Source organism: Accipiter gentilis, chromosome 31 (assembly GCF_929443795.1).
Source record: "Accipiter gentilis chromosome 31, bAccGen1.1, whole genome shotgun sequence".
NCBI classification, from domain to species: Eukaryota; Metazoa; Chordata; class Aves; order Accipitriformes; family Accipitridae; genus Astur; species Astur gentilis.
The window spans coordinates 9,833,002-9,845,808 of NC_064910.1; the positions used below are offsets into that span (position 1 = coordinate 9,833,002).

General features: G+C 37.9%; 1 protein-coding gene across 1 annotated transcript in view; it reads left to right on the forward strand.

Moving 5' to 3' along the window:
* The window catches only part of GABRG3 (gamma-aminobutyric acid type A receptor subunit gamma3), a 331,516-nt gene that overhangs the window by 19,085 nt on the left and 299,624 nt on the right, over positions 1-12,807 (forward strand). Inside the window, exon 4 of the mRNA XM_049834265.1 lies at positions 1,676-1,743. Coding sequence (XP_049690222.1) covers positions 1,676-1,743 — 68 coding nt within the window. The remainder of the gene's footprint in view (positions 1-1,675; positions 1,744-12,807) is intronic.

A 12,807-nucleotide genomic window follows, 5' to 3' on the forward strand; every position in this document is an offset into this window, starting at 1 on the left:
GTTGACCCTGGCTGGATGCCAGGTGCCCACCAAAGCCACTCTATCACTAGCCCCCTCAGCAGGACAGGGGAGAGGAAATATAACAAAGGGCTCACGACTCGAGATAAGGACAGGAAGACATCACTCAACCAATTACTGTCACGGGTAAAACAGTCTCAACTTAGGGAAAATTAACTTAATTTATTGCCAATCAAACCAGAGTAGGGTAATGAGAAATAAAAAGAAATCTTAAAACACCTTCCCTCCACCCCTCCCTTCTTCCCCGGGCACAGCTTCACTCCTGAATTCTCTAGCTACGCCCCCCGCCAGTGCAGGGGGATGGGAATGGGGGTTGTGGTCAGTTCATCCCCTGTTGTCTCTGCCGCTCATTCCTCCTCAGCCGCAGGACTCCTCACACTCTTCCCCTGCTCCAGCGTGGGGTCCTTCCCACAGGCTGCAGTCCCTCAGGCCCAGACTGCTCCAGCGTGGGTCCCCCACGGGGTCACCAGTCCTGCAGCAAACCTGCTCCAGCGTGGGCTCCTCTCTCCACAGGGCCACAGGTCACAGCCTCCTTAGGGCATTCGCCTGCTCCAGCGTGGGGTCCTCCCTGGGCTGCAGGGGGACAGCCTGCCTCACCAGGGTCTTCCCCACGGGCTGCAGGGGAATCTCTGCTCCGGCACCTGGAGCATCTCCTCCCCTCCTTCTGCACTGACCTGGGGGGCTGCAGGGCTGGGGCTCTTACATGTTCTCACTCCCCTCTCTGGCTGCTGTTTCCATGTCTCCTGCAACTTTTTTGCCATCTTAAATATGTTATCCCAGAGGCACTACCACTATCACTGATGGGCTCAGCCTTGGCCAGCAGTCGGTCCATCTTGGAGCCGGCTGGCATTGGCTCTGTTGGACATGGGGGAAGCTTCCAGCAGCTTCTCAGAAGCCACTCCTCTAAACCCCCATTATCAAAACATTGCCACGCAAACCCAATACAAGCAGGTACACTGGCACCAAAGATGCTAAAAGGAAGATAAATCCTAGTGGCCTCAGCTAAAGAAAGGAGTACAGAGCTTGTCCTGGCTTATTAAATCCTGGAAATGTGAAAACATGGAAGATCTTATGAGAAACTTGCATTGACTAAACCAAATCAAATTCAAAAACCTTTTGATGAATTGAGCGCAAAGGCAATGTGGGCTGAAGGGAATAAGTCTGAATTGAAAGGAGAAGAGTTGCTTAGGTTGAGCTAAATGGATTTCCTAGTGATTTTACTCTAAGTAAGGATGATTTCAGTGCTGATGAGATGAGAAAATCTGGAAAGATCTTTTGGTGTGGAACAAACATGCTAAAGGACCTGTGTGTTGAGGCAATGGGAAAAAGTGATATGTTGCATTTATTTCTAGTTTCATGTCAGTCATCATAGGTTTTGACTTTGAGCCACTGTGCTTAGCACTGAGTTTCTTTAACAAATTGCTGCTGAGGTAAATCAGGATCATGATGGTAAAGTGGTATAGACTGTAATTTACAACAATTTTTGTTGGGTAGGAGGAAAGAACTTGTCTTCCTGAAAAATACGCAATCCATATTTCTCAGTAGTTCTACTTGAAGAATTTACAGTTCTAGATCTTACAGTTGTTGGGGAAGAAAATATTTAAAGTGATTACTTATGTTTTCTGCAAAATAATATTAATTTTTTTTTTCTTCACAGTAAAACCAACAGTTATTGATGTTGACATTTATGTCAACAGCATTGGTCCTGTATCATCAATAAATATGGTAAGTGACTTGCTAACAAAGATTTTTATCTGGACTGCTGGTCTTGGCATCAATACTAGCTTTTGAAAAAAACAATAGTACCACTGGAATAAGTTGTTTTGATGGCTGATTTAGTTCTGTTTTCAGCTATAGCTCAGTTTCAGATGACTTTTTTGTGTCTCTTCAAGAGAAGAACAAACCTACAAGAAATACTATGCTCTGTGTTGTCTACCACAAATTTCTGGTAGATCTTGAATGGTAAAATAGCCATCTTAGGAAAAAAATAAGTATGAAGCAAAGCTATTGTCAAGAAAATTCCTGAATTAATGTTTCAAGAGTCAACTGAATATACAGAGCGTCATAATGTGGAGTTAATGAGAGTCATCACATACTATCAGTATATTAATTTGAAATTCACCATCCCTTCAGTGGTTACTTTTCTTTCACTGAGTTATCAACAATCTTTAGCCTTGAAGTATAATTTTGAGGAAGTTATACATAGCTGTACTGCATGTGTAAAGGCAGGAGGAACTGAAAGAGTCTGTGATATAGTGTGACAACAGTGAACTTAGCAAAAAGTAACAGTTGGTCAGTTGTGGTCTTCTTAATTCCAGGACATTTTTCACTTCTGCAGCAACATATTCAGATTTAGAACAAGCTGGATGTTTATGTAGCTATGGAGGTATGGGTTACTGTGGCTGCTTGTGCAACTTCAAGTTAGAATTCAGCACAGTATTCCTCTTTGTAAACTAGACTGAATTTTTTCTGAATACAACTTGGAAATGGAGGACCTGTTAATATCTTAATTTACTTAAAACTCTTATACTAACCTCTTTGAAGCAATGACTTTCTCTTGTTCACAATGACATTCAAAGGCTGCTGTGTACAGTGGTCATGTAAGAATCTAGTAAATGTACTGCACGTATGTTTTGTATTTTTGAAACAAAAGCTCCTGAATTTGAAAGGTGGTCATTCAGCCTGATTTTTTTGTATTTGCGTATGTATATGGGAGAATGTAAATTAGTGCAATGTGTCAAATGCTGGGTGGTCAGAGACTCCTACGCCCCCTGGCAATGGGAAATCTGGCAAGTAAAACCAGAACAAATTATGTGCAGGGAACAACTTGGCCACATATTCAAAGAGTGTGAAATGTATTGGTCATATTTCATGGAAGCACTGAATGTCAAGCAATGGGAGTACCTGCTCCATTCTTGAACTAATAAATAGCTAATTATCTTGCCTTTTCCCCGAGTGCGTACCAAAATGACTTGTCCAGGGAATGATTTATCGGAAGATCTATTCTGCTTACAGTCCTCTGGCTTGCATTTATGTATACTCTAGGAATGGGTACTCTGTTCAAAAGCAATGGGGACAATGGTGAGGATGCTTACTTTTCAAAGTCTTTTTGCTCTTTGGCCCTCTGAATTAGCTTGTAAGTAGCATTTTGGGGTGCTGGAAATGTATGTGGAATAATAATTAAGAACGTATTTGATTGGACCTGCTTCAGGTACGAAGAAGGAAAAAATAATAATAGAAGGAACCAGTGTTTCTTGGAAGATTATTATGGCACAGTGAAAACATGACTAGTTTACTTATCCCTTAACTTTGAGTTCAGGATATCTTATGGCTCCAAGATGGAAAGATGCACCAAGATAACAATTTAAAAAATGCATACTGTATCTCTTTGATAGTAGATGGTTTTATTAGGATAGTTAACAAGTGTATGGCATAGAGATATTTCTTGGTTACAGCTGAAGAAAACTACCTATAATCTGTAAGGGCAATGATAAATAAAACAATGATGAAATATAAAATTTAGGTACCTGAAGTTTTAAGGACTCAAGTCTGCTTAAAGCTATATTTAAACCTTTGAATAGAAATAGATGTTGTTTCAGATATGCTTGTGGACAGTACATCCCACTGAAACTAAATCTGAACTAGCTAAGCACTTCTGAGTTTTACTTCTGTTCTCAAACCTAATTATCAATATAGGAGATTAACATTAGGCACTCAAATGTAGCAAACTTTTGTCCAAAAGTTCCATTTCTGCACTGTTACTTTGGAGTTTGTCCAAACTTACATGAGAGAGCAGAAATGAACTTGCAGTCTCAAATTTACAATGAAGATGGGAAGTCCTCCTCACAAACCTACAAGCTATGGTGCTGTATGATAACTTGTCTCTCCAGTGGCAGAACTTATTGAAGAGCTACTTTTCCCCCCATTTGTAAAACACTTTTTGGAATTAAAAATAATAATTTAAAAAATTAATTAATTTATTTTTAAGTAAGCAGTTTTTCATGTAGCCTGTGAACTGCTGGAGCATGGGTACACAAACAGCTGAACATAAACAATAGCTGGAAATTACCTGTGGCAGAGGAAGAGGAAGGAAGGGACCATCTTCAGTCTGATTCCTGTCATATAACTGAACTCTCAAAGGGAGAGGAATGTGTGAAAATCATGTACAGAATTTAGAACAGTATTCTGGGAGAAAAAAGGGAGTATTCTTGCAAGAATCTACATATGCTATATTTCTCAGCAGGACAGGAACTTTGAGATTTTCTCCCCTAAATTATTATTAAAAGTTGAGCTATTCTGTCAAGGCAACTCGGCAAGATGGTAGTTGATTGAGCAAAAAGAAAGACGATTACATTGATTTCCATCTCTTCTATTTTAAGAGTGAGATCATCAACATGTACAAGGAGGACTTCCCTGCTGTGTACTTCCAAACTTAGCCCTTAGCTCTATCACTTTTTTCTTAATCTGCAGCACTTCTGAGGGAAAATCATGTGGAGCTTCTCTAGAGATCAAACTGCAGGTATATTTTCTTATCAGTTTTCATCAGTGCTTTTCATCTTGTGGGTGAAACCTAGGAAGTAAAATAATTTTCTTAAGTTATCTATTCAATGGGTGTTCAGTTGAATGTTCAAGCCAATTTTGTAGAGCAAAGCTTTGCAGATGTCAATAACTTTGTTGTAATAATGATTAGACTTCAGTATGAATATTAATATCTCACTGTTTCTTTAACAGTCAGGAAAAAGACAGTTGCTACCAGACACCTACCTACAGCAAAGATAACCTCAGATGAATTGTATGTGAATAATTGTGGCCCTGAGGGAAAAGGAATCCTCTTAGACTGAGGCTGGAAGTGCCACAGGGGGAAGAAATGTTAGGGATCCCTTCAAAAAGGCTTGCAGTCAAGGGAAAGGTTACATTCTCTGTGACAAAGATGGCATAGTCCACAGGAATATACAACTGACCCTGCCTTCCAGACTGTTTGCAGAGGGTTTATGCTACTTCCCCTGAAGGCCTTACCAGTGATTCATTTCCGAGTTGCTTTCAAAAATATCTATTTAAAACCTCAAGATTTTCAGAAAAAACAGGAGTCATTGTGAGAAGGTAATGTAGATGCTCTTTTAGCGACTCATCATTATAACATCCTTATGATGACAATAGAAACTTGTTTTCTGGATAAAGAGTGGTGACTCTTCCTTTGTCTGTGACATGGAACATTTCTTTGGGGCACAGTTTAAAAAAAGCTAATGTTAAGTAATTTCTTAATGTTAAGAAATAGGAATTGTGTAAGAATAAAGAAATAAAAGCAGGCTGAATAATGAACTGAATGATACTAGGAGGTAGTCTCAAGTGGCAGTGGCTTTGAAGAAGAAAGTAATTTCAGCATTTTGAGCTATGTCATTGTGTTATAAAATGACAGAAATGATTGATACTAGACAAGAGTATTTTGAAATTTTAAACTCTAAGATGTTTGAATGCCCATTAAAAAATTTTAGGGTGGCTTTTTAACAGATAAAAGCCATCCATTGCATAAATATCATGATGCCTGTCCTTTATCAAAAATATAATCGAATGTGAGCTTGGACTGACTTAAAAGAAACATAAACTGGTTGATTTAAAAGTAAATGACACATGGATGTTCTGAGCTAAATTAAATCTTCCTGTGTGCATATTATATCCCTTTGTCTTGGTTTTCATCTCTTCATAAATTTACAGAAATCTGCAACTTGCCATTTCATGTTACAATGTCATTAGAGACCCTGGCTTGTAGGATGCAATATTCATATCTATCACAAGATTTTATTTCAACCTTTTCTGTATTTAAAAATTTTGTTATATCTGTAATCATAATGAACATGCTTCCACTGCTGTTAGGGATCTTCTAAGTGAGTTTTTTTAAATTTGAAAATTCATCTGCAATCTTACTTTTATTTTTTCCCCAAACTTTATATTGTAAAACAGGCATATGAATTTCAGATTACTCGGGTTTCATATCTTAGTGTCTTTTTTTTTAATGCTTCCTATACAATATGGTGTCCAGGAAGCATATACTTTTGCATTAAAATCCATGCTCCAATTTTTGTCAACAACTCAGTTCTTGTCAACAGCAGCAAAGGTTTATAAGTTGATTTATAAAACTTAGATCTTAATCTGTTTTTCTACAGATAAGCAGTACTGGCTTGTGTATAAAAGAACAGAAAAAGGAGAGAGACCATGTCAACATGCAAAGTGGGAATCAGATGTAACTGATGGGAAAAATCCCCTAGTAGTTTTGTGAGAGAGAAATGTAAACACACTGAGATTACATAGGCTGTTAAACGTCAATAGCATCAAAATCTGTGTGTTTGTGTGTACGCACATACAGTCTTAACTGAGTAGCTACAGGAATCTGAGGCTGCAGCAGAAGTTGCTGGTGAAGGAAGAATTTGACACCTATATGGTTTTAGCGACTGGAATCTCATTTTAATGCAGCTGTACAGAAAATATGTTGAAGAGACAGTGTGAGAAACAAGCTTATAAACTGTACTTACCTGTTCATAAAACTATTAATTGGTTATCTGCTGGATATATGCACATCTCTATTCTCAGGTAATCTGAAAAGGTAATTCATAGAGCGTTTCTTTTGTGTTTCATCACTTCATTCTTTTGTGTCCACTCTCTAGGCTATGTCATATATGTCTATGGATGCTGTATTTCCCTTTTGTTCAGTTAAGTGTTGTAGAATAAAAGCAATCTTTACTCTTTTTTGCCCCTTAGTGTATTGATAGACTTCTCTGAACTTCAGAGTCCCCCCATGCTGATTTTGCTTCTCCACTAGACATGATAGGTATTAAAAGAATAGTCTTGATGAGGAGACTTGTCTAAAATATTATTCAGAGCTTATAATTAAGTCTGAATTTCTTCCATATTTTTAGTCTCTATGTCTGTTAATTTGATAGTTAAAACTGTTATTGGAGCATCTGCAATTACAGAAACATAACCTGGTGATTCTTTCCATAATAAGGCAAAGCTAATTTAATCTGGATTTCATCTGTTTTACACCCCACTGTGTAGCCCCAAATAGTTCCTTTACAGGCTTCTTCTCAACAATATTGCAAGACGCTATTTGAGCACAAGCCTGATATCCTGTTGTTCATTGTTAACTTGGAGTGTTTTTTTCTAACTGTATCTCAGTGTTTTACCTAATCTATTTATAAAGCAATTGTGTAGGCAGGTGGTTTCTATTATTTGAGGGGTGAGTTTTCCAGTTGGTGAGTTCAGATCATCTCTAAAATAATGGAATGCCTCAGGATGTTTTTATTTTTCCCTGCAAATTTTACAAGCTTCTTTTTTCCTTTGTGACCTAAGAGAACACTTAAGTCCTGTGTCATGGTTTAACCCCAGCCAGCAACTAAGCACCACACAGCCACTTGCTCACTCCCCCCACCCAGTGGGATGGGGGAGAGAATTGGAAAAAAAGAAGTAAAACTCATGGGTTGAGGTAAAGACAGTTTAATAGGACAGAAAGGAAGAAAATAATAATGATGATGATAATGATGTTAATGAATGATGATGATGATGATAATAATAATAATAGAATTAGAATATACAAAACAAGTGATGCACAATGCAATTGCTTACTACTTGCCGACCGATGCTTAGTCAGTTCCCCAGCAGCGATCCGCCCCTCCTGGCAAACTCCCCCCAGTTTATATACTGGGCATGATGTCACATGGTCTGGAATACCCCTTTGGCCAGGTTGGGTCAGCTGCCCTGGCTGTGTCCTGTGCCAGCTTCTTGTGCCCCTCCAGCCTTCTTGCTGGCTGGGCAGGAGAAGCTGAAAAATCCTTGACTTAGTCTAAACACTACTTAGCAACAGCTGAAAACGTCAGTGTGTTATCAACATTCTTCTCATTCTGAATCCTAAACACTGTACCAGCTACTAGAAAGAAAATTAACTCTATCCCAGCTGAAACCAGGACATCCAGGATTAAATTTTAGTTTGAGTGGGTCTGTTCATTTACGAGGACTAAGATACTAATCATACACTTAAACATTTTGCTAGATCATGATCCAGTTACAATTTTGTTTCTATAGCATATTTATATACTGTCATAAAGTTTGGATCACTCATGATAAAAAAGCTATGAACTATAGAAAACTTCTAAGATGCATGGATTTTTGGTGATAAATCAAAATATACCTCACATACAGACTCATTCTTGTTGCTTCAAGCTCTGGCAGTCGATCCATCACTATGAAAATGTTTCTGGGAGGTGGGAGTAATAAGCTGAAACTTGAGTCTATTTACGACTTCTGTTCCACCATTGAGCTTGTGAGAGGCTAATATAATCTCAAAAGTGAAACAGAGTGGAAAGGAAGAAGCTGGGGGGGGGGAAATGAGCATGGATTGACTTTTTCACATATCACCTTGGCAGCTTCTACTTTTGGTCTCCTCTAGAGCCCCACTTTGTGTAACCAGAGTGGGACCTAGCTGATAGGCACTTGGTTAAAGGTCTTAGGCTGCCCTTGTTTGAGGTGCAATGGGATGGACTAACATAATGTTCATTTATCTGTAACGAAGCTTGTGTACTGTGATGCATAGCAGTAAAATACTTATTGATATAATTTAGTACATTGGCAGGAAATCCAGTTTGCTTCTTGGAGGAATGATAGTTTCTGTCACAAGTCTTTGGTAATGGACTGATCTTTTGTCTGCTGGTCTGTCTTATCAGAGTTCACATAGATTGTCAAATATGAATGACTTAGCCTTAGTGTTGTCTCAAAAGGTGTTTAACAAATGAGCAGTTTACTTTCAGTAATATACAGGAGAATGAAATGTCTCATCTGCTCAGGAACGGGCATTGAAAAAAGATCTGAAGAATATCTGGGCTGAATGTTTTTTCCACAGCTGAATAGTGCTACAGTAGCTAAAAAGTACCTCATCTTTGAGCAAATGAATTGGCCTTTGTGCAATGTATGGAAAGAAACTTTACAGCCTGTTGCCAGTTCTTATGCTTGATTTCTCCCACTTCAATAACCTGTTTCTTGGACCTGCAGGTCGTAGGCTTTAGAGTAAGTGTACACACTGTTACAGTTCCTTTAGAAAGGAACTGTTGCTTTCCTAGCCTGTCCAGTGCTGTATAGCTTCACTTTCTTTATTACCAACATTTGAGAAAGTTAATTTAGAAAAGCTATGGCTAAATTGCTGCAAAGGATATTGAATTACTTTAGGGTAAATTGAGGGTCTTTTTGCCTAAATCAATGTAGTTTTTGAGTGGTCAAGCATTTATCAACTTTGTTTTAGAGCTTGAGCTTTCCATGATTGTTCCACGAAAGAGTAATTATTTTTGTGTTAACCCATTTATTGGATTCCTGCATGATATTGACATAATTTAAACCATCGTTTTGAGAGTTTGGTCGTCTTTGGTTCTTTCAGTGATGGATTTACCCAAGAAGCAAATGGATGTTGCTGATTGGTTCCGTAAATAGAGCAATCCTAATGACAATTTGTTGTAAAATTTCATGGTATAAAGCTTTGGGAATACAGACCCAGCCATCACTGCATCCATAGAGTGATTCCAGTGGCATTATAAATGTGCTTGTAGTTAGGAAGGAACACCTGAATACAATGTGACCCCATATAATCCCTAATTGGGTCACAGAAGAGTCTTCATGTTTCTGTAAGGTTTTTTTGGTTGGTAAAGGATTAACACTACCTCTCAGTGTCATTTAAATATCAGAAGAATGCCCTTCATTTTTCACACTATTCTTACAATTAATAAAACCCAGAAGAACCCACGTACCTTATTTTTTTTCCACATGAGAGCTTGTCATCAGTCTAATTGGACATAATTTCCGTTATTGTCTCAATCCTGAAAAATAAGGTTTAGAGAACTGTATTTCATTTCCCTTCAAGTTTCTTTTAGTGAACATGGTGTCCCTTGACTCTTAAGTACTCTCAGACCTGCTTTTTCTGGTACAGACAAGGTATTCCTGCTGAGTGACTACACAGCACTGAAGAATAAAATAAATGCTTGGTTTCTGCAATTAAAAAAGTCTACAGACTGCAGGGATGTATCTGTATCCCAACACCTCCATGCTTTCATTAACATCATACACTTTTCTCCTTTTAAATCACTGTAGTCTTCATTTATTACTTTCTTGATCTGGAAAAGGGACTTTTATGTGGTCAAAAATAGTGATATGCTAGGTTCTTTATATGTTTTCATAGGTTTCTTCCTCAAAGCTCTCTCTCTACCTCTGTCTTCTTGTGCGTCTGCTTTTGGTTAGACTTTTAAGATACAGGTGGTTCTGCTACATACTGTGTTGGACAAGCTGTTTTCTACCCTTAAAACTGCTATCTCCTCCAGAAACTTGTGTCTTTTTTCCCACTTCCACAAATGACATTTGCAACCCTTGAATGCTGAAGAAATTTGGTGAGAGGAAGATGCTTTTGTAACTATTATTAGCTTTTTGCATAATACACAGAAGCAGACAATTTTGACCATAGAGTTTTGGATGTGTTTTAGTTAAATATCCTAGGTATTACACTGAAGTAGAGTCACTCCATTAAAAATAGCAACAAACAAAGTTAATATAATAATTTTGCTAAGTGTTTTTTTAAGTTTGAAATGGTAAAGATAAGGAAACTGTTCAGGGGTCTAGGGGATGAAATTCTGAAGGCTGTTGTGAGATTCTTAAACCAAAGAAACCGCTACCTTCCTTTCTGACTGTTTTCTGTGCTTACCCCAAGGCTACCTGTATGTGCTTGGAGCTTATCTAGGCAAGTGCACTCCTTGGGAGACTTTGGAGCAGAAGTAATTGATTATTGCTTTCTCTGACTTGCTTTGGTGTATTTTGCAAGAAGAGAATTTTCAAAAGTGCTTAAGGAACTTAGTCATGGGAGTTATTAAATACCTAGCTCTAGTAATCTGTTGTAATTCTCATACATATGACTTGACCAATTTAGGGCCATGTTCACAAAGGTATGAAGGTGTCAAGCTCTTTCTTACAGTGCCTAACTTACGATAAATGTCAATGGTTGTTAAATACTTGTATCAGTCTGAGCTCCACTGATATTTTCCTTGCATAGATAGTGAATACTAGATTTAGGTGGGATTAGAAATTTAGAAGAAATCTATATAATTCTTGGCACATTCTATAAGTATTCTTCCATAGGAATTCTGGTCTTAAAAAAAATATAGTTGTAATAATAGGGTTGTTGTACCTGTTGTGATTTGAGATTTAAAAAAGCAAAGTTTGAAGGAAGAAAATTAGGCTGGCTGTTATCAAGAAGGTATATTTGGAAAAATGGAGAAACCCTTAGTCATGCAGTTACTTCATCATGTTTGACATAGACACAGCGATGATTACACCGTCACGTAATTTGCTTCTGCGTTACTATTATTCTATGAAGCCAAGAGTTCCTGTGAAGACTCTATAGGAGAAACAGAACAAATATGATGCATCACAGTGAACTGTAACAGAGCAGGAAAGACAAAAAGGGTTGGCTACTATTTTGAGAACATTTCCTAAGACAGCCATGCTATTTCAGACCTTCTGGTCCTTATCCTCGAGAAGGATTACTAAAAACTTCCAGAGAAGATGCCTGGAAACTAAATTTCATAACTGTGTTGAATATGGAAAAGCACAAGCTCAGTAGTGGCATTGGTTTTATGTGTCTGTACAACCTGTGCTCCTGTTAACCTCTGAAAGTGATAACTACTTGTCACCTTTCCTATCTGTTGCAACTTCTCCCAATTCAGTTGTACATACTAACCTTTATCTTGATTGTCCACTGATTAAGTAACTTATTTTTACCCAGAACATATTCATCTCAACAGGCTTGAAGTTTGTGATGTCTCTCTTGGATCAGAAAAAGGGCATGTGTGCCCAAGATTTTGTGATTTTTTTTTCCAGCTGTATTGTTTACCCAATAAGAATAAATTACCTCTGTTTTCAGACCTTGCCTCTCAAAATTGTTCTTGGAAACAGCTGCTAGTGGACTCAAGGGATAGTTAGCTTTGGCTGATAGTTCAGGTTTGGAAAAGTGTGTTGGCTAACTGAGACAAAGAAATAACTGCCATCTTCTTACACACACTCCATATATCAGACTCTGATAGTTCTGTGCTTTCAAATGGCTTTTCAGGTGGATATTTCCCCAAGGTATATTTACTGCAGAATGCACAGTATTTCTTTGTTGTTGTTGTTACCAGAAGGCCTGTAGGTTGAGGTTGAATTACAAGGCAATCAAAATTGTGAACTGTAGAAAGGTAGGACCTTATTCTTTCAATTTATAGAGATTATTATATTGCAATAAAACATCTTTTTGTCTAATAATGTTAGTTACTTAATTTTACTGCTTTTAGTAATTGAAGAATTAAGATCACCAAGCTATTTGCTAGTCTTCCCCGCTGCAAATGGAAATGAAAAATTCCCTCCTGTATTACTTATCTGCCTCAGTCTTGGTCTTCATTTTTCTGGGTGAAATTGTCATTTGATCACATGATCACTAAACATCTGGCCATCTTTAAGGCAAAGCAGTTTCAATTTTCCTAAATTGGACTTCATGCATTATGCAAACGTTACTTCATTAGACACCGAGATGAGCTATCAAGCTATATTGTCTGGTCAGAATAATGTAGGCTTGCTTCTCCTCTTGATGCTGGTTTGAAATCAGACTAACAATTTTAGATAAATTCAGTTCATGCAATCATTTTTGCTTGTGATTCAATTAGGGCATACATAGGGATCTAGGTAAATGCAGTCAATGATTTTGTCTCTGTTCCTGACTTACATGATACCTATATG